The sequence below is a fragment of the Antechinus flavipes genome, chromosome 1 (assembly GCF_016432865.1).
Source record: "Antechinus flavipes isolate AdamAnt ecotype Samford, QLD, Australia chromosome 1, AdamAnt_v2, whole genome shotgun sequence".
Lineage (NCBI taxonomy): Eukaryota > Metazoa > Chordata > Mammalia > Dasyuromorphia > Dasyuridae > Antechinus > Antechinus flavipes.
This window is the reverse complement of record NC_067398.1, coordinates 583,540,050-583,564,371: the sequence shown is the minus strand read 5'-3', so window position 1 is coordinate 583,564,371 and position 24,322 is coordinate 583,540,050. Positions and strand designations below refer to the sequence as shown.

At 36.9% G+C, this 24,322-nt stretch overlaps 1 protein-coding gene across 5 annotated transcripts in view; it reads left to right on the top strand.

Moving 5' to 3' along the window:
* The window catches only part of STK3 (serine/threonine kinase 3), a 539,323-nt gene that overhangs the window by 362,984 nt on the left and 152,017 nt on the right, over window positions 1-24,322 (top strand). For all 5 annotated transcript variants that reach the window (XM_051970911.1, XM_051970912.1, XM_051970913.1 and 2 more), the window contains one exon: window positions 22,863-23,055. In XM_051970911.1, the coding sequence (XP_051826871.1) occupies window positions 22,863-23,055 (193 nt within the window). The remainder of the gene's footprint in view (window positions 1-22,862; window positions 23,056-24,322) is intronic.

The following is a 24,322-nucleotide window of genomic DNA, read 5'->3' as shown; positions in this document are numbered from 1 at the left end:
ACAGAGATGTTTATACACATATTGAAAGAAAGCTTGGAGAGTTAGGCAAGTGTTCATGACTTGCTCAGCAGTAGGTATGAGAAAGTAGAATCTGGGAAGGAAAAATGAATACTATGTGTATGTTAAAGATGGATTGAGCAGGAATAGAAAATCTTTTCAAAGCTTTCTCAGGATATCCCTTCAAACTCTTTTCAGTACTTACCTTTTTTTTCTTTTAAAATGTCTTTTAAAATTCATTATTTTTATTGATTTTTTTGATATTCCATTGAATTTAGAATAAATGTTTTGCCCCTGCCTTTAACAGTGAGCCTTTCCTAGTAAGAAAGATTAAATTTTTAAAAAGAAGAAAAAAAAAGCAATTAATTGAAATCAACCATCACAGTGACTACATTTGATAGAATGGAAGTATTACATAGTTTGCAGTGAAGGGAAGTAGGTTTTCTTTGATCTTTTACAGAGGCAGATCTGGTCATTAAGACTGAAAACTTTAGTTTTATTGTACTTCATATATTTTTTCCCTTTACAAATGACAAAAAATATTGTTGGGTATCATAAAAGCTTTCTAACTGTATCTCCACTGTGATATGTGTTAGTTTGAATTTATTGAAAATCAGCCAAAGCCTATTTTAATGGTCAAAAGTCTTTTAGAGAATAAGTTTTGAAAATATAAAGAAACTTAATGCAAAGGATACTCTGATTGTCTTTCAAATTGCTACAATCTCAATCTGACTTAAGAAAGGGATAGGATTTCCTAATAATGTTTTCAAATATTTTTATTCCGTGTGGATTTTATGATTCATAAGCTGGATTATCATCAGTTCTCTGTTTTGCATTCCTGGCACATTACTACTACTTATTGAAAATGCTATTGTATCCCTTACTGGAATTAGTTGTCTTTTACAGTGGTGAAGCATCTGCTTAGCAGATCTCTTTCTATAAAGTATCAACATGTTTTCTTCTTTTGAGAAGGAAAAAAAAAAAGAATGGATGGTCTATATACAAATAAGGCATGGCTTTGAATAAAATATTACAAGATTCCATAACTTAGATGACAAAAGTATCAACATGTCAAATTAAGATCAGAATTTAATTCTGAAATAACAATTTCAAAGTTATTGGCTTAAATATAAAGTATGCTAGAGAAAACACTTCATAACTGAACTCAAAAAATTCACATTTATACCATGTTAAGTTTTCTAAGAGTTTTCCTCCTTAACAGTTTTTTTTAAAGATAGTGACAATATCTTTAATTGTAATGGAGGTAAACTTGAATCCTTTCCAATAAAATCAGGATTGAAACAAGGATGAATATTGTCAGTACTTCTATCTGATATTATACTGAATATACTAGAAAAGAAATGTAGGGAAAATTCTTGGGTAAAGAATTATACTTATTACTTTTTTGCAGTAAAGAAGATGGTTTATTTAAAGAACCATAAAGAGTTAACTAAACATTAATTGAATTGACAAGTTAAACTATATAAAATGAAATCCACACAAATCATCAGAATTGCTATGCTATTCTATAAAAATCCAGTAGGAAAAGATAAGAGAAATTTAAAATGACTACAGAATGTACAAAATACTTGAGAATTCACCTACCAAGATCCACAAAAGAATTATATAAATGCACCATTCTACTACTGTTTACAGAAATACAAATCTAAATAATTTCAAAAGTATTAATTTATTATGAGTAGAATGAGTCAATATAATAAAAATGAACGTGCTACTTAATTTACTTATTTACTGCCATGCAAATCAAAATACCAAAAGATAGAGTAATAAAATAATAATGAAACTCGTTTCAACAAAAAAAGGTCAAGAATCTCAAGGGAAATAATGAAAGAAAGTAGAAATAAAACAGATCCAGCAGTACTAGAACTCAAACTAAACTACAAAACAGTAATTCTCAAACTAGTTTGGCACTAGTTAAAAAAATATGTCAGTCAATGGAACGAAATAGGCACATAATCAAGATAAGCTGATCTAGATATAAAAGATAACACCATAAACAAATTAAAATAACATGGAAAAATTTGTGTGATTTATGAATAGAATAGTTTGACAAAATAAAGTTAGATAAAAATGGATAATTTTAATTACATAAATTTAAAAAGTTTTTATACTAAGAAATCCAATAAAGCTAACATTTTAAAAAATGAAATAACTGGTGAAAAAAAAAACTTTGTATAGTAAGTTTCTCTGATAAAAGGCTCATTTCTAAGATATATTATAAACTGAATCGAGTTTATAAGGCAAAGAACCACTTTTCACTTGACAAATAATCTGAGAACACGAATGGGAAGTTCTCAGGATAATTGGGGATAAACTCAGATTTTCTCTTGAAATATGAAAAAAAAATGTTTTAAGACAAGTCACTGCCAAAAATTGAAGTGCAAATTAAAGAAATTCCAAGATTCTATCTCATACCCATTAGATTGATAAAAACTCCAAAAAAGAAAAATGACAAATAGGAGGGACTGTAGAAAAATAGCAGTGTTGGATCGACTCCCACAAGAAACTAAAGATTACATATGTATATTTGTAACATATCTTTTTTTCTGATGGCAAAAAGTGGCTGAATAAATTGAATATAATAGATACTATTATTTTGTAAGAAATGAGGAAATAGTTTCAAAGAGAACATAAAAATTGATGGAGAGTGAAGCAGACCTAGAATACTTTATAAGGTCAAAATTACATAAATGAAGGATTTTCAATTTATACAGTAACAACACATTGTAAAGACAGATACTTTTGACAGCTGTGTGATCTTTATAATAACTATCTGTGATTTTAGAGGACAGATGATGAAATATATTATCTATCTACCTTCTGACAGAGAGGTGAAAGATTTAGGGTACAGGATGAATCATATATATTTTGGTATGCAGCCAATGAAGGAAATTGTTTTGTTTGACTATGAATATTTGTTATGAGGAATTTGTTTTTCTTTTCTTCCTTTTTTTCATGGAGTGAGAGAACTGGAGAAAGATAAAAAGATAGGCTAATTTTAAGAAATTGGAGAGGATGGTATTATTGTGGAATGTTGCATGCAATGTCAGATAAGGTTGCTGTATTGTTGATTTTAATTAATTGCTTTACATTGTTACAAGAAATCACTCATGAAATTGCTTAAAATGTAGACACAAAATACTAATAAAAGTATAGCCCACAATAAAATAAAAGTTACATTGAGCTAGCATTAAAGGGACCTATATTCTAATACTGGCTCTGTCATTAGTTTAAAAATTGCTTTATGCCTTGTTTTAAATGATCTTTGATAAAACATTCTATTTCAGTGAAATGGAAATAATAAAAGTAGACTTCTTTGTTTCTTAAGAAATATGAGAATAAAATTAGATTTTGTGTTAAATTGCTTTAAATGAGCAAAAGTTACAAAAATGGAAGGCATAACATTTTAAAGCTACTAATCAACATATATCTTTTGAATTCCTAATTTGCACCATGAGGTTACCAAAGGATGTACTGCATGATTCCTGTTTTCACAGACTTGGAGCATAATCAAGCATATCAATAGATATGTATTTATATGTGTATATATGTATATACACATAAAACAGTGGTTAGTAAAAAAAATACAAAGAAGTATGTATTTGTAATGTAATTATGCTAAATACCAAATATTACAGAACATACTGTAAATGTACTAGTTTAGAGAGAAGAAAAGTCCTTGCAAAGTGTACAGTTTCATATAATAGACACTCAATAAATATTTGTTGAATTGAATTAAAATTTCATAGATCAGAAATGTATACTTCAGCTGGGTCCTAAAGGATAGGCAAAATTTGAATAGGATGAAATAACAGGCAGCAGAGATTCAGAATGGAGTTCAGGGTTGGGGAGAGGAGAAGGGGTGGTGTAAATATAGATACTTCATAATCAAAGGTAAAGGCAAGTGAATGTAGAAAAAGATAAGTAAGGAATGTCAGAAATAGTACGATTGTTCTGATTTTGTAGTAATAGGGTGAAATGTTTCTTGTGAAACTTTTTGTAATTAAGTAGAATTATTTAGGTGATTTAGGGGACAATAGGAATTTCTTAAAGAACAGTGCAGTGCAATGCCATAGAAAATTCACTAGATTTGGAGAATTTGAAATTCAAATTCTTCCTCTGACACATACTATCTATAGAAGCTTTGAGTTCTTGGGCATGTTTTCTCCTCTCTATACTGAAGGAATTGAACTCCGTGTCCTCTTACAGCTCAAGATCTATGAGCCTATGTTCCTGAAATTAGCTTTAGAATATTGTATTTATAATGTTTTGAAGGGAATTGTGAAATCTGGGAGACCAGTTCAGTAGCTGTTATGGTAATCTGGATATGAAATGAGGGGGCACTGTAGTAGAGGTGGCATTGGGAATAAAGAGGTAACTAGATATAGGAATGAATGTCAAGTTTTTGAGTCAGACCTGACGAATGGTAATGTCATTGGCAAAGAACAAACTTGATTTTTGGATAAGATCATAACTCGCTTTTAAACAAACTGAGTTTAAGATAAAAGTAAAACATTTAAATGTACCAGTATACTAAGCAATTAAAGGTATATGCCTAGAGCCCAGATGTGAGGGCTTGATTGAAAATGGGAATTTGGGGCCAGTTTTTTTTTTTTTAAATATATAACCACATGTCTTATTATATACTTGCAATGATTTTTCTTGTGGGGAAGGTGGTAACTGATCATTCTAAATCACCATAAATAATATAGGATTAATCACATACATTTTAAAATCTCTCACCTCAATGAGCTTACATTCTATTTGTTGACAATATGTACATATATAAGTAATATATAAAAATAAATTCAAGTTAGTTTTGGAAGGATTTGTACTTCTAGCCAGAAGCAATAGAGGCTTCATGTAGAAAGTAGAACTTGAGTTGAATCTTGAAAGATATCAGAGACTCCAAGAAGCTGAGGTGAAGAGGGAGGACTTTCTAGGCTTATCAGTACTAGTGCTAGGCAGGGAGACAAATAAGTGTATGTCACTTTTATAGAACAATGAGGTAGGATTGCATCTTGTAATCAGTAGTTTAGAAAAATCACTAGGCCTAGTTTGTGAAGATATATAAATGCCAAACAGAGCATTTTTATAATTTTTATCCTAGACATCATAGAAATTCCCTAGAGTTTATTGATAGTTCAAACCTTCATTTTTAGGAAAATCACTTTTGTATCTTTTTGGAGGATGGAATAGGATCAAGAAAAACTCTGAGTTAGAAAGGCCAAATAGGAGGTTATAATAATAGTTTGAACAAGAGTGGCTAAGGGCCTGCACAATACCAGTGGCCATGTGAGTACTTTTTAGTGATGCTTGTGGGTATAGAAGTTTTGTCAACTTATTAGATATATAGGATGAATGAAAATGAGAAGTCAAAAATGCCAGCAATATTTCACATCTAGGAGACTGGAAGAGTGATAGTATCCTTAACAGAAATAAGAAAAGTCTGGAAGAAGGACAAGTATTGAGGAAAAGATAAGTTTGTTTGAAGTGATTTCAATTCAAAATGTCTACTATGTGCTTGAACAGGAACTCAAGAGAGAAGAAATAGGATTCATTATATAAATCTTTAAGGCATACATAGAAACATAAGTAATTATTATAAACTTTTTTAAAGGAAGTTTTAAATGAGAGAGTGACTATAGGTCACTAGTTATCAGGAACCTAGTAAGAGTTATTTTTTTAAGGGAATATTTAGTCATGTTGAAATGACCAATAGAAACAAAAAAGGATTACTTTGCTACAGTGATAGTTTAGTTGAGATTACAGAGTACAAATTTGTAGTAGACTCAGTCAATCCGGTTGCAGGTCTTCCTCTAGATCCACTCAACAGGTTGTAGGAGTTAGATAGTGGAAGTAATATAGGACTGAGTATTGGCAAGAAATAAATGACAATAGAACAGAGTATGAAGGATTTGAAAATAAAAGATACTGGAGTTAGTTGAATAAGAGATCAAGATTAATTGAAGGTCACTTTGAGAATGAAGAGTAGATTTGGGGAGAAATAAGGCATAGAGATAGAATGATTATAATGAATAAAGAAATTTCAGAATTTTTTATCATAAGTACTTATGTGTGATAATAAGATGAAAGGGCTGACAATCTTTGTGAGTGGTTAATGTGGAATGGAAAAATAGCTCTTGATAATTGAACAAATTGAAGGAATGAAAGATTATTTGAAGAATCATCAACATTTAAGTTGGAATTTTTTAGTATGCTTATAGAACTTGAGGAGAAGAGAGGGATATTGTGATCCTGGCACTGAAATTATTGAGAAAAAAAAGGCAAATAACAGTGGTTGGAAGGGCTGCAGAAATACACATATTATTGTACTTTTGATGAAACTATTAATTGGTTTCGTCATTCTGGGATGAAAAATTAGAACTGCGTATACTCTTTGACTTAGTAATCATGTTTGCTACTCGTGCTTTTTAAATTTTTTTTTAACTTTAGCTGAATTATAATAGAATCCACTCCAACCTTTTACCTTCCTCCAAGTATAATACCTCTGAGGTAAGTAGAGACTGGATTAATTTTAAAATGGAGAATTTAATTGTTAAGGGATAGGTCAATTATCTGAGAGCCTCCACAGTTGTGAATCATAACATCTGAAGGAGTTGCAGGGAGCCTTTGCTGACAAAGGTATTGCAGCGTGGTGTTCTTTTCTCTTCTTTAAAATAATAAGAAGAATGATTCTTTCTGGGAGCAAGCAGATTTCTCGGGGAGGTTTTCCTGGAGGCAGCCTTAGTTGCATTTGAAAGTAATAATCACCCAAAATACAGCCAGCTGGTAAAAATTCAGATCTTTTATTGTCTCCAATATAGTCCATTTAGCTTAGAGGCCTATGTCTCTGCTTGGTTCCAAGAGCTCTTGCAGATTGACCTTTGCTTCTGCCTCTGCTTTCTTCAGCCACCAGCCAGCCAAGTGGAAAATAGAATGAATCTCTCTTGCTTCCGAGAGAGGGCTTTGTGAGCTTCTGTATCTCCCAGAGTGCTCCTGGCTCTCAATCCAATTCAGCTGAACTCTCTTAATTGGGCCTCTGCTTTCTTCTTATATATCAGAGAGTGGGATTATGGGTTTTCTCCCATGGTGCTCTCTGGCCCTACGAGCTTCAAGGGAGATGTGAATTCAGATATCTTATACTAAACCCTGAAATCTCCCAAACATGTGAACTCCAATGAGTAAAGGTGTGAACACAAGCATTGTATCAATTAGTTCTACTTAGTACCTTGTTTCTTCTGGCCCATAATATCTCCTTGTAAGATCAGATCAATCATACTAAACCATGCTAAATTAGATAATTATTGTCTCTATCAACTCTAATGACTTAACAGTTTGTAAAGATTCCAACATTGCAGACTAGGAATGAGATAAATTGGAGGCAGAGGGAAGAGGAGAGAGGTCAGACAATGCAATGGTCTCTCAGTCAGAGAGGTCAGAGAATAGCAATTGCCTTTCAGTCTCCTTATATCATCTTCTCACAAGAGGAGATCCATTCTGGATTGGATCTCCAGCAGCCACTGTCAGGTGGCTCCCGTATATTCCAACATTTAATAATAATAATAGCTGACTGAGGGGATTCTCATCCAAAACATTCAGTCCAGAGGAACTTAGGTCCAGAGTTTATATAGGATTATAACTAGCAAAGCAAGCAAGTAATAACAGAAGCAAAAAGAATGCAGTTAAGGAATTTCCTTATAATCATCAGGCAGCTGTTATACCAAAAAAAAAAAAAAAAAATGATATTCACAGCCTAAAGCAATAACAGGATGCATACAATGGTGGGAATTAGCTTGGGATGTATACAGTGGTGGGGATGGGCTTAAGGGGACCTTTTAGAGTCAGTTTTTTCAGAGAACAATAACTGATCTTATCTATAGAAGCACCTCACAGGTGTGATGCCCAAGTATGCAGAAGAACAGAAATAGGCAAGGTCACTCTATGGTCATGCTAGTCACTTTGATTTAGTGTATGAAGCAGCTAAGTCTAGGTTCTCATGAGAAACTTAAGGGGTCCTTTTTGGTTCTACACGAGTGTGTCTCTCTGCTTCAAATGTGTTTCTCATATACAACATATTATAGGATTCTGGTTTCTAATCTATTTTGCTCTCTTCTTCTGCTTTATGAGTGACTTCATTCACATTTATGATGGCTAATTATATATTTATCACCAAATTGCTTCCCCTTCCCTCTTTTATTCTTCTCTCTTCTTTTACCTTGTTTGTCTTCAAAAGTATTTTGCCTCTGAACATCTCCCCAATCATCTCTGACTTCTGTCAATTCCTTACTTCTGCTATCCCTCTCCTACTACTTCTCTGTAGGGTAAGATAGATTTCTGTAACTAATTAAGGATATATATTATTTCCTCTTTCAGCCAATTCCAATGAGAATAAGGTTCAAGCTTTGCCTGTTATCCTTCTCCCTCCACTGTAAAAACTTTTTCACTTCTTTTGTGTAAGATGATTTATCCATTCTTTCTTTCAGCATATCCTTCTTTCTCACCCCTTAATTTTTTAACATATAAAATCCAAACATAGTCAACTCACACCTTTGCTCTCTATGTAAACTTTTTCTAACTGCCCTAGTAAAATTAAAGTTCTTAGGAGTTATAAGTATCATTTTCCCATGTAGGAATTTAAGCAATTTAACCTTATCTAATCCCTTATGATTTCTCTTTCCTGTTTACCTTTTTATGCTTTGAAAGTCAGATTTTCTATTCAGCTCTGGGCTTTTCACTAGGAATATTTAAAAGTTCTCAGTTCAATTAAATACTCATTTTTTTTCCCCGAGGATAGTACTCAGTTTTGCTGGAGAGGTGATTCTTGATTATAATCCTTGCTCTTTTGCCCCCTGAGTTATAATATTCTAAAAAACCTCTGATCCTTTATTGTAGAAGTTACTAAATCCTGGGTTATTCTGGTTGTGGCTCTCCCCCTTTCTTTTGTTTTAAAACATAGGGGGTTTCTGAGGGGGTACACATAAATCCATCAATATGGGCCAGAACTTTGTAACAGATATACATGGTATACATAAATCCATTAATATGGGAGGCATTATACATAATTTACATGAGCACATAGCAATATAACACAGGCTAGTAGTAATGTAACAAATAACAAGAATCATTCTGAAAATTTACACATGTCCATAAGTCCTAGAAACAGTCCAATAGGATTCCATTGTCCATTAGTTCATGTGCCAGGAATCTAATAATTCTTGTGAGCACAATCAGCAACAGAACCACCCGATATTTCTTGAGTCTTCTCCTTTGTTTCAAGGGTCTGCTCCATCTTTCTGCGATGGACAAGGCGAATGTGGCTCGTAGGCACCCATCTGATTCCTTCTCCACCTGTAGAGATGCAAGCAAATCCTCTCCCCCAAGCAGTTAGCCTATCTGGTCCCTTCCATTCACCACTTTCTGGGTCTCTCCACATCACCTGGCAATTATCTAAAGATAGTGGAGCTGCTCACACTGGACACTGCTCTTCTGGTGGGTTATAAAACCTGTCTGCTGGAGCCAGTGCATCTTTATCAAAGATTAAAAAATTAATGGTATAGAGAACTAAATTTAGAAGTTCTCTAGGGTTACCCGTGGCTTCCCCTTTCTTTTGTTTTTGGAGGAGTGTCTTAATGTCTCTGTTTCTTCTTTCTACTATTGCTTGACCTTGAGGATTGAAGGGTATGCCAGTAGTGTGTAGAATCTTATACTGTGCACAAAAGTGTTCAAAATGTTTGGAGGTATATGCCGGTCCATTATCTGTTTTTATTTCTTGTGGCACACCCATAATTGCGAATGCTTGAATGAGGAATTCAGTGACCACTCGGGCTGTCTCTTTTGCTGCTGGTATGGCAAAAGTGAATCCTGAAAAGCTGTCTACCACAACGTGGATAAAAGACAGACGACCAAAAGATTTATAATGGGTCACATCCATTTGCCAGATTTCATTGGGTCTCAAACCACGAGGGTTCTTCCCTGGAGGCAGTGTAGGAGCGTGGAAGGGAAGGCAAGCTGTACAGCTTTTTACTATGCTCCTAGCTTCTTCTTTTGTAATCCCAAACTGTAAACGCAAAACTCGAGCAGCCTGATGGTATTTAGAATGGGATTCCTGGGCCTCCTGAAATAAAGGCATACTGGCCAACATAGTTAAAAGGCTATCTGCCTTTGAATTTCCATCAAAAATAGGACCTGGAAGTCCACTATGTGAATGGACATGCAGGATATAAATCTTTCCTGGATGCTTTCTCACTTGCTCTTGAAGTTCCTTAAAGAGCTGATATATATTAGAAGCTGCAAATTTTATTTGGGCTGTGGCAATTCTTTGTACCACACCTACTGAATAGGCTGAATCAGATATTATATTTATGTCGCCTGGGTAATAAGTGAGAGCTAGCATGATCGCATATAATTTGTTCTGCTGAGTGGACTGAAAAGGAGTTCTGACTACTCTTTTTACGGTTAGATCATGAGAGTATACAGCACAAATATTTTGTTTGGCTGCGTCTGTAAAAATGGTTGGTCCTTCAAGAGGAACCTTAGAAACTTTCTCCTCAAAAATCCATTGCCAATTATGCAGTAGTCTGGTTATCTTTAATGGAGATCCATGTGCAAAATTTGGAGCCATGGCCAATAAAATCTGCCACTCTGGGATGGTTTCACAGCATACATTAATTTGTGCATTTGTATAGAAGGTATATATCTTGTCAGGTCTTGTCCCAGATAATTGTACTGCTTGCTTAATGGCCTTTAATAGAATTCTAGCCACAAGCACTGGGTAAGGCGTAAGGCTTTGTTCTGGTTGTGCTGGGAGGTTCACCCACTCTATCACACTGTCTCCTTGATGAAGGACTGCTGTGGGTGCTTCTTTCGTAGCAAAAACTGATATTTCCAAGGGTTTTTGAGTTACTCTCTCAACTACATTGGATAAAGCCAGTTCAACTTCTCTCAAGGTCTCTTGAGCTTCTTTTGTAAGCCGGCGTGGTGAATTTAAAGCAGTGTCTCCCCTTAAAATGTCATATAGGGGTTGCAATTGATTGGTAGTTAAACCTAATACTGGACGCATCCATTGGATATCTCCTATTAATTTTTGGAAATCATTTAAGGTGTTCAACCTCTCTGTTCTTAAAGACAGTTTTTGTAGTGTAAGTGCCTTAGGATATATTTCATATCCTAAATATTGAAAAGGAGCATGCCTTTGAATTTTTTCTGTAGCGATATGAAGTTTGTAGTATCTTAGTGTTTCTATGGTTTTTTGTAGACATGCTTCCAGCATTTGTTCCTCAGGTGCACATCCCAATATATCATCCATATAATGTAATAGCATAACTTTTGGAAATGCTTTTCTTATTGGAGCAAGAGCAGCAGCAACATACATTTGACACATAGTGGGGCTGTTCTTCATTCCCTGTGGCAAAACCGTCCATTCATATCTTTTATAAGGCTCAGCTAAATTGACACTGGGCACCGAAAAGGCAAATCTCTTCATATCCTCCTTATCCAGAGGAATGGAATAGAAACAATCCTTGATGTCTATAACCCAAAGAGGCCATTCTCTAGGAAGCTGAGTAGGAGATGGAAGTCCAGGCTGAAGAGTTCCCATAGTTTCCATCTGTTCGTTCACTTTTCTTAAATCAGTGAGCATCCTCCATTTTCCCGATTTCTTTTTTACAACGAACACTGGTGAATTCCAAGGACTTAGAGAAGGTTGTAAATGCCCTTGTTCAAGCTGCTCCTGTACTATATCTAATAAGGCCTGAGTTTTATTGCTACTTAAGGGCCACTGTTCTAGCCACACTGGTGTATCAGTTTTCCATTGGATAGGAATAGGTGAGAGTGTTGGCAGGCCTTCAACAGCAGCCCTGCTTAAAAAACCGAAGTACTCATTTTTAACCCCAATTGTTGTAAAACGTCTCTTCCCCACAGATTGATGGGGATTTTTTCAAGTATAAAAGGAGTAAAAACTCCTGTTTTGCCTTCAAAAGTCCATCTCATAGGGGCAGCACTAACTTCAGCTGCTATTGATCCTCCTACTCCAGACATATAGGTATCTGCTTTAATCTTTGGCCAGTGACTGGGCCAACTGGCACCTCTAATAACTGTACGATCCACACCTGTGTCTACCAATCCTTCCAATGGTAGGCCATTTATATAGATAGTGAGCATAGGTCGGTCAGCCGTTAATGCTGCTGTCCAGTATATTCCTGGTTTTTGTGGTCTGGAGTCAGAACCTGGATGCCTATCACGAGGCTGCTTATCAGGATTCTGTATGAGTAAACCTGATGCTACTACATCTCCTGGGTGATAAGTCACACATTGTCTAGCTGTATTAGTGACTGGGATATTATCTACACATTCCCCAGTTTCCCACATCAGTGTGTGGATAGACACTGTTTTGTACATACAAGGAGGTGAAATGGTCAAGCCTACTGTGCCTGGAGGTAGGGGATCCATAGGCTGGAGAGGAACAGATTTCACCTCTCCAGGGGGTATCTCAGTTGTTCCAGCTGCATACAGCTCTATTCTCCCCAATTGTAATTCCCTTCTGCCATCAGGTTGCTTCCTGGCTGGTTGACTGTGTAATCCCCTTCTCCCATCATATGGCTTTCTGGCTGATTGGTCATGTCTGGGTACTGGACTTCTAGGCACTCTCTGGGTGCACCATTGGCTGCCATCATGCCCCAAGTGTTTTTTGCCTTGGGCCCTAGGGCTGGGCCCCTCATCCCGTTTCCCTGAATCTGTCTGCATTCTGAGGCCCAATGGAAGCCTCTGTTGCATTTTGGACATGGGGTTTGGGGTCTTGTTCTCCCACCTTGTTTTCCCATTCTACCTCTATACCAACATTGAGCTTTCAGATGTCCTACTTTTCCACACTGAAAGCATCTGCGAATCTCTCTGGAAGTCCCTTGCCAAGAGGGACTCTGTCTTCTCATGTTTGGATTTTGGGAAGTCTGCATCATAGCCTGGCTATAAAAGGCACCTGTGCCCACTGTGGCACAGCATCTTATGAGCTCCTCTAAAGGAGCATCCTTGCGCAGTCCTAGTATAATTCTTCTGCAAACCTCATTAGCATTTTCCTTAGCAAGTTGCCTTATCAAAATGTCTGTTATTGCATTTTCTCCATTTGTTCTTATGATAGCTGTCTGCAAACGTCCCACAAAGTCAGCGAAGGGTTCATTTGGCCCTTGTGTTATTTTTCTGAAGGCCCCCCCCTTGTCGTCTTTATTGTGAAGAGAAGCCCACGCTTTGATAGCATTATCAGCAATTTGCTGATATGCTGCTACAGAATAACCAATTTGTGCTGCGACATCTGCATAAGGACCTGTACCTGTTAGTAGGTCACAGGTGATTGCCGTATGAACTCCACTTTGACTATTTTGTTGGGCTTGTATCCTACAGAGCTCACTATATTCAGAAAGCCACAAGTAGTTTTGTCCAGGTTCTAGGCATATTTTTGCTATCGATTTCCAGTCATTAGGGGTCAAGATTTCAAAAGACAAATTTTGTAATAGCATCTTAACATAAGCTGATGTAGCCCCATAAAGAGTGCAAGCTTTTTTCAGGTCTTTGAGGATTTCTATATCAAAAGGTGAGTATCTTCTACTTTCTTGACCTGAAGAATTAAACTGTTGAATTACAGGAAAAATGTGGTGTTGAAGTTCTGATACATTTTTCCCTTCTTCTCTGGCCTTAATTAGTCCCTTTTGCAATCTACTCATAGGAGGAGGTGCTGGATGCTGGGGGGGAGGTGCTGGATACTGGGGGGGAGGTGCTGGTGCTGTCACTGCCCCCCCCACTACCCCTCCTCCCTTCATCCCAGAGTGTGGAGTTGATGGAGGAGAGCCAATTACCTGCTCCTTAGGTGGGGCTGAAGCTGCCTCAGATTCACCCCACCCTTGAGCCTCACTTAAGTCTCCCTGCCCTGTGGGGATATGGCCATTAATCTGTTCTTTGTCTTCCTCCTTTATCTCAGGCTTCCCCCTTTGGCTATTCCTAGAGTTTTTTCTTTTTCTCCTAGAACAAGTACGGTATTTTAAGGCCATCTGTATCGTATTGTATAAAAAGAATACTTCAATGGAAACTGAAGGAGGACCGTTTTCATTGTAATATGCGGAGAGCTGTTGACCAACCAATGCCCAGTTTTTTAGAGAGATTTTCTCTTCCTCTAAGAGCCAAGGGGAGGTGCATTTTAATGTAGCCAGAAGTCTAGCTGCCTGTCCCCAAGTTACAAGTAGCCCTTGATCTTCTATCAGCTTAAGCAGGCTTTCTATAGCACCACTCCTGGGTGGGTCTGGGGTTGGGGGGGTTGGGGTGGGGGATGGAGAATCTTTACCTAGGATCTGTCCCATTTCAGCCAAAAAAGGTTGTACTCACTCAGTTCCTGGTCACTGGAGACTTCTTCAGTGAAAGTAGGGTCCTTGGTTCCCACGCTTGGGCGCCAAATGTTAGAGTTCAAATGTTGAAGTTTGTTCTTCTCAAAGCACAACTGGTTTAGAGGCTTGGAGCCCTTCGGATGTCTCCAAATCCAAAGGTTCTGTCCTTCAGCCTCTGCCTCTGCTTTCTTCTGCCTCCAACCAAGACAGAGATGGAAGGTCTCTCTTATCTCCTTCTGGGGAGCCCAGCCACCAACTTGCCGCGGAGAGAGGGCTTCTGGTGTAGCTCCACTGAAATCCGTCAAAATGTTCTCTGCAGCAGAGTCGTTCCTCTCGAGTCCAGCGCGATCAGCCAGCCAAGAGGAAAAAATGTATTCTGCCATAGATCCCTCATCGCTGGCCTTTTATCTGCCTCTTCTGAGAGAATGGGATTATGGGTTTTCTCCCATAGTGCTCTCTGGCCCAATGAGCTTTAAGGGAGGTGTAGAAAGTGTACTTTGTGAAGCTAGCATACTTGTGGACTCCAGTGAGTAAAGGTGTGAACACAAGCCTTGTCTTAATTAGTTCTACTTAGTACCTTGTTTCAGGTTCTGGCCAAAACAACTTCTTGTAAGATTAGATCAACTCTAATTACTTAGCAGTTAGTAAGGATTCCAACAGTGGCTCTATGGTATTTGACGTGTTTCTTTCTAGTAGTATATTCTCCTTGATCTGGGAACTTTGGAATTTGGCTATCATTCCTTGGAGTTTTCATTTTGCGATCTCTTTCACACCTGATTGCTGGATTCTTTCAATTTCTATTTTTAACCTCTGGTTATAAGATGTTAAGGTAGTTTTCTTTGATTATGTCTATGATGTCTAGACTCTTCTTCTAATCATGGCTTTCAGGTAGTCCAGTGACTCTTAAGTGATCTCTTTTGGGTCTCTTTTTGAGATATCTTTTTTTTTTCAGTGAGATATTTCACATTTTTTCTATTTTTTCATTATTTTGATTATGGAGTTATTCACTTTCACTTACCCAGTTGTAATTTTTAAGGAATTATTTTCTTTATTGAGCTTTTGTACCTCATTTCTGTTTGGCCAATTCTACCCTTTTTTTTTTTTTTTTTTGAGTTTTTTTTTTTTCCTTCATTGAATTTTTGTACATTAAAATTTTTTTTTTTCATTTGATCATTTTTTGCTTTTAAAGGAATTTTATTTAGTGGCTTTTGTGCAGCTTTTACCATTTGGCCTATTCTGTTTTTCAAGGTATTTTTCCGGCATCTCCTTTACTAAGCTATTGACTCTTTTTTCATGTTTTTGTAGTAGTACTTTAATTTCCTCCCCAATTTCCTTCAGTTTCTCTTATTTGATTTTTAAAATCCTTTTTGAAATCCTCCAGGAATTCTTCTTGGTCCCAAGACCTATTCACATTTTTTTTTTTTTTTTGAGGTTTTGCTTGTAGCTGCTTTGATTCCATTGACTTGTTTTAAATTTGTGTAATTTTGCTATCACTCTGATAACTTTCCCAGCATATTTCATCTCTTTTAATTTTGTTAAATTTTTACTCTGCTTAGGGTGGAATGAGGGGGAATAGGGTGGGGAGAAATATTATCCCAAGCTTTCGGCCTTTCTGGCTGTTGCTCTCAGAGCTAGTTCTGAGGATTTGTAAGTTTTCAGTTCTTTTAAGGTGGTGTGATATAAGGAGAGATGTGGTCACTGCTGTGAGTCATCACAAGCATTCATTTATGCTCTGGAATTCTGATCAGGATTCCCATTTCTGTTAGTGTTTGTGATTGTTGTGTCCTGCTTTCCAGAGTCCCCAAGATGGGATGACAAAACGTACTGTGCTTTCTAGAGCCCCCATGCCGGGGTGATTAAAATATACCATCTTGGTGAAGAAGTGATGAGGTGGGTCTCCTGAGGATGGTAGAAATATGGAGTCCATTTGTTCCTAGGTCTTTCACCCTTATATACCTTCATCCCTTATGTAACCAAAACAACATTGGACATACGCTAAGTGAATACTTCATATACGGGACCATATAAACAACTTGCTATTGTATGTAATTTGCCACCTGGTATCCCCTGCTTCTATTACAACACAGGTTGTCATCACCCCCTGACTTCTCAGGAAGGCAGAGAGCCTTTAGGGGACATAGGGAGCCAAATCAGACATTGTTACCAGGTTCCCTCTAGGCTGAAGGGTCTTATACCTCACCCAGAGTTCCCTCACTGTCTGTGATCCTCTATATCTGTGTGTGTGTGTGTGTGTGTGTGTGTGTGTGTGTGTGTGTTTTAATTGAAACAGGTATATATCCGTGGTTAAATCCATCACCATGAGAGGAATCACACAGGCAAGTTGTAATATCATACAAGCAAGTAGTAATATAACAAACAATATGAAAACAAAATACTCTAAAGATTTCCATGAGTCCCAGAAGGAATGTGTAGAAAATAATTATCAATTCACAACCACACATATGCCTCTCTTCAGCAGCCAGGAGACAGTCCAAAGCCAGTCTATTGTCCATCACTTTATGTGTCAGGGAATCCAATGATTCCTGCAGATTTTGACGTCCTGCATCAGCCTCATTGACAGTTATTTTTGATATTCATGAATTAATTGCCATACACATAGGGTTAACTGCCAAGCCCTTTTAGTGGTGGACGTAGTCAGAGATGGAACCATCTGATGTTTCTTAGGTCTTCTCCTTTGTTTCAAGGATTTTCTCTTTTTCCATGATGGATAACCTGGCGATTACCTAAAGATAAAGAGCTGCTTGCACTGGTTACTGCCCTTCCAGTGGGTTATGAAACCTGTCTGCAGGAACCAGTACATCTCCATCAAAAATAAAAAAATTAATGGTATAGAGGGCTAAGTTTAGGAGTTTTCTAGGGTTACCTGTGGCTTCCCCTCTCTTTTGTCTTTGGAGGAGCATCTTGATGTCTCTGTTTCTCCTCTCTACTATTGCCTGTCCTCAAGTATTGAAACATATGCCAGTGGTGTGACGTCTGATACTGTACACAAAAGTGTGCAAAATGTTTAGAAGTATATGCAGGTCCATTATCTGTTTTTATTGCTTGTGGCACACCCATAATTGCAAATGCTTCTTTTTTTTTTATAATAACTTTTTATTAACAGAACCCATGCCAGGGTAATTTTTTTTTACAACATTATCCCTTGCACTTGCTTCTGTTCCGATTTTTCCCTCCCTCCCTCCACCTCCTCCCCTAGATGGCAAGCAGTCCTATACATGTTAAATCTGTATTGCAAATGCTTCTGTAAAGAATTCAGTGACCACTCACGCTGTCCCTTTTGATGCTGGTATTACAAAAGTGAATCCTGAAAAGGTGTCTACCACAACATGGATAAAAAACAGATGAACAAAAGATTTATAATGGATCACATCCATTTGCTGATTTCATTGGGTCTCAAACCACAGGGATTCTTCCTGGAGGGAGAGTAGGAGCATGGAAAGGAAGGCAAGCTGTACAGGCTTTTACTATCCTTCTAGCTTCCTCTTTTGTTATTCCAAATTGCAGACATAAAGCTTGTGCAGCATGATGATATTTAGAATAAGATTCTTGGGCAGCCTGAAATAAAGGAGTATTGGCCAACATAGTTAGAAGGCTATCCGCCTTTGAATTTCCACAAAAAACAAGACCTGCAAGTTTTGTATGAGAGTAGACATGCAAGATATAAATAAATCTTACCTGGATGCTTTCTCACTTGCTCTTGAAGTTCCTTAAAGAGCTGATCTATATTAGAAGTTACAAATTTTTTTTGGGCTGTGGCAATTCTTTGTACCATACCTACTGAATAGGTTGAGTCAGATATTATGTTTACATCTCCTGGATAATAAGTAAAAGCTAGCATAATTACATACAATTCATTCTCTTGAGTGGACTGAAAGGAAGTTCTGACTACTTTTTTTATAGCTTGATCAGTAGAATATACAGCACAAATGTTATGTTTGGATGCATCTGTAAAGATGAACCTTAAGAGGAACCTTAGAAATCTTTTCCTCAGAAATCCATAGCCAATTATGTAATAGCCAGGTTATCTTTAAGGGAGACCCATGTATAAAATTTGGAGCTGTGGCCAATAAAATTGGCCACTCTGGGATGGTTTCACTGCATACATTAATTTGTTCAATGGTTTAAAACATGTATATCTTGCCAGGTCTTATCCCAGATAATTGTATTACTTGCTTAATGGCCTTTAACAAGATTCTAGTCACAAAGACTGGGTAAGGAATAAGGCTTTGGTCTGGTTATGTTTGGAGATACTTGATGTAGGTGCCTCTTTTGTAGCAAAAACTGATATTTCTAAGGGTTTTTAAGTGACTCTTTCAACCACATTGGATAAAGCCAGTTCAATGTCTTTAAAAGCCTCTTGAGCTGCTTTTGTAAGCTGGCATGGTGAGTCTAAAGCAGTGTCTCCCCTTAAAATGTCATACAATGGTTGTAATTGATAGGTAGTTAAGCCTAACACTTGTAGAGGGCTGAAACTCTTGAGTCGATGCACTGAGGTCAGGACTGCTGAGCACTTGAGGCTAACTACAGATTGGACAGTATGTTTGGAAATATGCTTATGCATATGGAAATATGGGCATATGCTTGGAAAATGGCCCTTCCCACTATCTTGTGCTGGCTCGATGATTGGTGTATATAGAGGATTGTAGAAGGGACTAGGGGGTGGAGTAAGACTAATCAGGGTCACTTTGGCAGTAGATGAGAAAAAAGGAGGTTGTGGAGATCCTGCTTCCATCCCTTTCACTTCTACTCCTAAAGACCAAGGATAAAGACTAAGGACTTTTGCTTATCCTGACTCCGGCTGATTCTGGGGTGTCTGGGGTGCTAGAGTGGTCATCACAAGCACTGAATGCATCCATTGGATATCTCCTATCCTAAATATGAAATATATCCTAAATATTGAAAAGGAGCATATCTTTGAATTTTTTCTGGAGTTATAGGCAATTTGTAGTTCCTTAGTGTTTCTATGGTGTTTTGTAGACATGCCTCTAGCATTTGCTCCTCAAGTGTATACCCCAAGATATCATTCCTGTAATGTAACAACATAACTTATAGGAGTAAGATCAGCTGCCACATACAGTTGACACATAGTAGGGCTATTTTTCATCCCCTGTGACAAAACTGTCCAATCGAATCTTTTATAAAGCTCAGCTAAATGAATGCTGGGCACTGAAAAGGCATATCTTTTCATATCTTCCATATCCAGAGGGACAAAATAGAAACAATCCTTAATGTCTATAACCCAAAGAGGCCATTCCCTAAGCAATTGAGTAGGAGATGGAAACTCAGGCTGATGAGCTCCCATTGTCTTCATCTGTTCATTTACTTTTCTCAAATCAATCAACATTCTCCATTTTCCAGATTTCTTTTTTTTACAACAAATACAACAATGTTGTAAGTATCCTTGGTCAAGTTGCTCCTGTACTATATCTAATAAGGCCTGGATTTTTTTCACAGGTTAAGAGCCACTGTTCCACCCACACTGGGTGTTTTCCATTGAATGGGAACAGGTGAGAGTGTAGGCAGGCCTTCAACAGCATCCCTGCTTAAAAAGCTGAAGTGCTTAATTGTAATCCTAATTGTTGTAAGATGTCTCTTCCCCATAGATTGATGGTGATTTTTTTTTAACTACATAAGGAATAAAAACTCCTGTGTTATTTTCAAATTTCCATCTCAAAGGGGTAGCACTAAATTCAGCTGCTATTGATCCTCCTATGACAGACATATTGGTGTTTGCTGTAATCTTTGGCCAATGACTGGGCCAGCTGGCCCCTCTAATGTCTGTACAATCTGCATCTGTGTCTACCAACCCTTTCAAAGGTATATCATTTACATAGATAGTGAGCACAGAATGGTCAGCTATAACAGCTGCAGTCCAGAATGTTCCTGGTTCTGTTGTTGCGAGTCAAAATCCAGATAAATATCACCAAATTGCATTTCAGGAGTATGTATCAGGAGGCCTGATGCTACTACTTATTCTGAGTGATAGATCACATATTATCTACCTGTACTAGTGACTGGGATATTAGCTACACATTCCCCAGTTTCCCAAATCAGTGTATGGATAGACAGTTTTATAAACATTCTCAGGAGGTGAAATGGTCAAGCCAACTGTGTGTGGAAGCAAGGGATCTATAGGTTGGAAAGGTTCAGGTTTCAACTCTCCAGGGGATATCTCAGTAGTCCCTGCTGCATACAACTCTATTCTTCCTAATTGCAATCCTCTTCCCCCATCAGGTTGCTTCTCGGCTGACTGATCATGTTGGGGTACTGAACTTTTAAAGACTCTCTGGGCGTAATAGCAGTTGCCATCATGCTCTCCCACTATTTTCCACAACTCTGGCTCTAATTTTTCTTCCTTAGAGAGCCAAGGAGACATGCATTCTAATATACTTAAGAACCCAGTGATCTGTTTCTGAGTTACCAACTTGCTTCTCTATTAACCTAACTATGCATGCTTCATACTTCCCTGGGGGCAGGCTCTTTTCTTCGTATTTACCCCATTTCAGCTGAGAAAAAAAAGTGACTAGATTAGCCCTTACCATCTCCCTTGCCTATTTTTATACTTTATATATTTTATATTTATATACTATTTTTATACTTTTTTCTTGGGTCAAGGAACTTTTCCTCTGAACTCGGCCAATTGCGTCAGTCATATATTCTGCTTTCTAGAGCCCCCAAGTTGGGGTGACAAAACATACCGTGCTTTCTAGAGCTCCCACTCTGGGGTGAAAAAAAACATTCTTCTTAGTGGAGAAGTGATAAGGCAGGACTTCTGAGGATAGTGGAAATTTGGAGTCCACTTATTCCCAGTTCTTTCCCCTTTTTATACCCTAATATCCTTATGCAACCAAAATAACACTGGACATGTGCTAAATATATACTGCGGTACCACATAAACAACTTGCTATTATATGTAATTTGCCACCTGGTATCACTCTTTGTCTCCTGGTATCACTCTGTTTCAATTACATCACAGGCTGTCACTGCTCCCTGACTTCTCAGGAAGGCCCTAAGGGCTCTTAGAGTTCTCCAACTGTCTGTGACTCTCTATATGTGATCTGGAAACCAGTATAGGCAATGCAACAGAGTTCTTCTTCCATTGTTATCAGAGGGTTTCTTAAAGTTCCTTTCTGACCAGTTCAACTTCTTTATTGTTTTTGGGCTGAAAGCTTTGGTAGCCACTACTGCTATGATTGAGTCAATCCCAAGTCTGTTGCAAGTTTACAGAGTTGTGGTCTATAGTAGACTTCATTCCTTCACATCTCAGTGAGCTTGATCTTTCCTTCTGGCCTTCTAAGGTGTTTTGGACTGGAAAATTGTTTCAGTCTCATCTTTTGTTGGATCTGCTGCTTCAAAATTGGTTTTGAGGTGCTATTTTAAAGTTGTTTGGAAGGGAATTTTGGTGAGGTCACGTAAGTCCCTGCCTTTACCATCTTGGCTACGTGCCTACCCCCAAATTCTTCTCATAGCTTTTGTGAAATGCCAAATAAAAGAAATTAAATAAAATGTTTTTAAAAAGAGAGAGAAAGGAAGATCAGTAGTTTTCTGTGCTTTGGTTGATAATAGCCACTAGGACTTGAATAAAGTATATATTTTGAATAAATCAGACCTCAAGCAATAACTGGGTGATGACAATAGAATGAAACTCTCAGATTTCATTAGGAACAAGGAGTGTTTTAACTTTATTTTCAGTATGGATGAATGAGGAGCTTTGGAAGAAGGTACAGCAAAAGCTAAACAACGAAAGCCTGAAATTGAATGTCATCTAAAAGGTGCCAGACTTTAAAACCAGAAGATGAAAAGAACATGGAAGAAATCTGAAAGGAAAGGAAACTCATTAATTATAGAGCAAAAGTTTCAAAGGCCATAGTGAAAATGGTAGACAGATATAGCATGGAACATAGTGGGAGGTGATGTTGTCAGATTGGGGAAGCTAGCCTTGAAGTAGTTGGAGATGAAAGAGTAGCAAGAGAAGTTTCACCAAATAATATTCTTTGATTATATTAAAAATTAATTGAGCTTTCAATTTCAGAGCATGAAGAGGCCTCAGAGGTCAATAGTCAAGATTATTGATCTACATTTTGCAATCTTTTCTCTTCCTCCCCCTTTTTATCATTTTGTATTTCTGTATCCATTTGAAAAATACTCAATATTCATTTATTATATACTTTCTGCATTTCAAGCAGTATGCTCAGTCTGGAGACATATATATAAAAATGAGACAACCCTTGCCCTAAAGTTGCTCTCATTTTCATATGAATCACTGTTAAGTATCCCATATAAAAATCTTCCAATTAATCTTAGTAAAAATTATGTTTATCACTCAACTTATTTTTATCTTTTTAATAATATTACACTGTCACTAAACACAAAATCCGTAACTCTTAGAAATTACATCCTTATCAGAGTTCTGAATATAGATATTAAGTTTTGATTTTCAGTGTTCATTTGCAGGATGAAGATGAGTTGGATTCCCATACCATGGTGAAGACTGGTTCAGACAGTGTGGGCACTATGAGAGCTGTCAGCACAATGAGTGAAGGGGCTCAGACCATGATTGAACACAATACCACCACATTAGAATCGGATTTGGGAACCATGGTCATAAACAGCGAAGATGAAGAAGAAATAGATGGAACTATGAAAAGTATGTCCTTTTCTCCCTTTGAATGTTATTTTCTACCCCACAGAACATTTTCTTCTAGAAATTATCATCTTAATTGAGTATCATGTAATTTTAGGAAAAGATGTACAAAAAAATTGTTCTTTGTGATACAAAGCAAACACAAGAACCAAGCGTGATATAAAGTTAGACACAATTTAATGTGACACAGTATGAAAAATCAGGAAAAGGACAGGAAACTTTAATTTTCCTTCCTGTTCTATTTCTTATCAAGAGCAACTGAACTAAAAAGGAGAAAATCAATGTTTAGTGTTGAGAATACTCTAAGAGAAAATAGTAAATGTTATATTTGATTTCCTTTAAAAGTCAAGAATATAGTATATAAAATTTTGCGAAATAAAGAGAAAGGAAACTGAAGCAGCTAGACAAAGGTAACAGCAACAGAGGGAAGGACATACACACAAGAAATAAAAGTCAAGTGACAATAAAAACACTTTTTGTGAAATAATGGCTCCATTTTATTTCTGATTCTTGTTCTTAAATTAGCTCTTTGGCATTTTTTGCTAGCACAGACATAAACAGTGATGTACTTCTCCTTTTAAAAATGCTAAATAAAAAAAACTCAAGTAAATTAACTTTAGTGACTTAGAGTTTCTTTAAATATGCTTTAAGTATATAACATTCTTATCCCCAAACCAAACCTATTTTTTGTGTGCAAAATATTAAGTTTTTTTATTTGAGTAATAGAATATGCAGTACTATATTCTGTCTACATGGATTTTGGAAAGATTTTTACTACATCTGATAAAAGCTTAGTTGCAAAGAAAGGTCAAGTTTGCAATTCAATTAAAATGAAATATCATAAGTCACATTTTTGAGGAGCAAAAATTCTGATATAAATTACTTCATAAAATATAATGAATTGCCATCTAATTTCTCCATTTTAACCATAGAATATATAGTACTGCTATGTCTGGAGTTCTATGAGAGGGAAGAAGAGAAGGGGAGAGGATTGACAGAGAGAGAGAGAGAGAGAGAGAGAGAGAGAGAGAGAGAGAGAGAGAGAGAGACAGACACTAGAACTACAAAACTTTTTTTTTTTAAACTACCTGTCTGCAAGAGAACAATCAACTCAACATTTTTATGGAATTTTCTGTCTGTTTCTGTCTCACTCTCTCTCTCTCTCTCTCACACACACACACACACACACACACACACACACACACACACACAAATGCACACACACAGACCACACACATCCAGCCCCACCCTTCCTTCTGATGTCTCTACA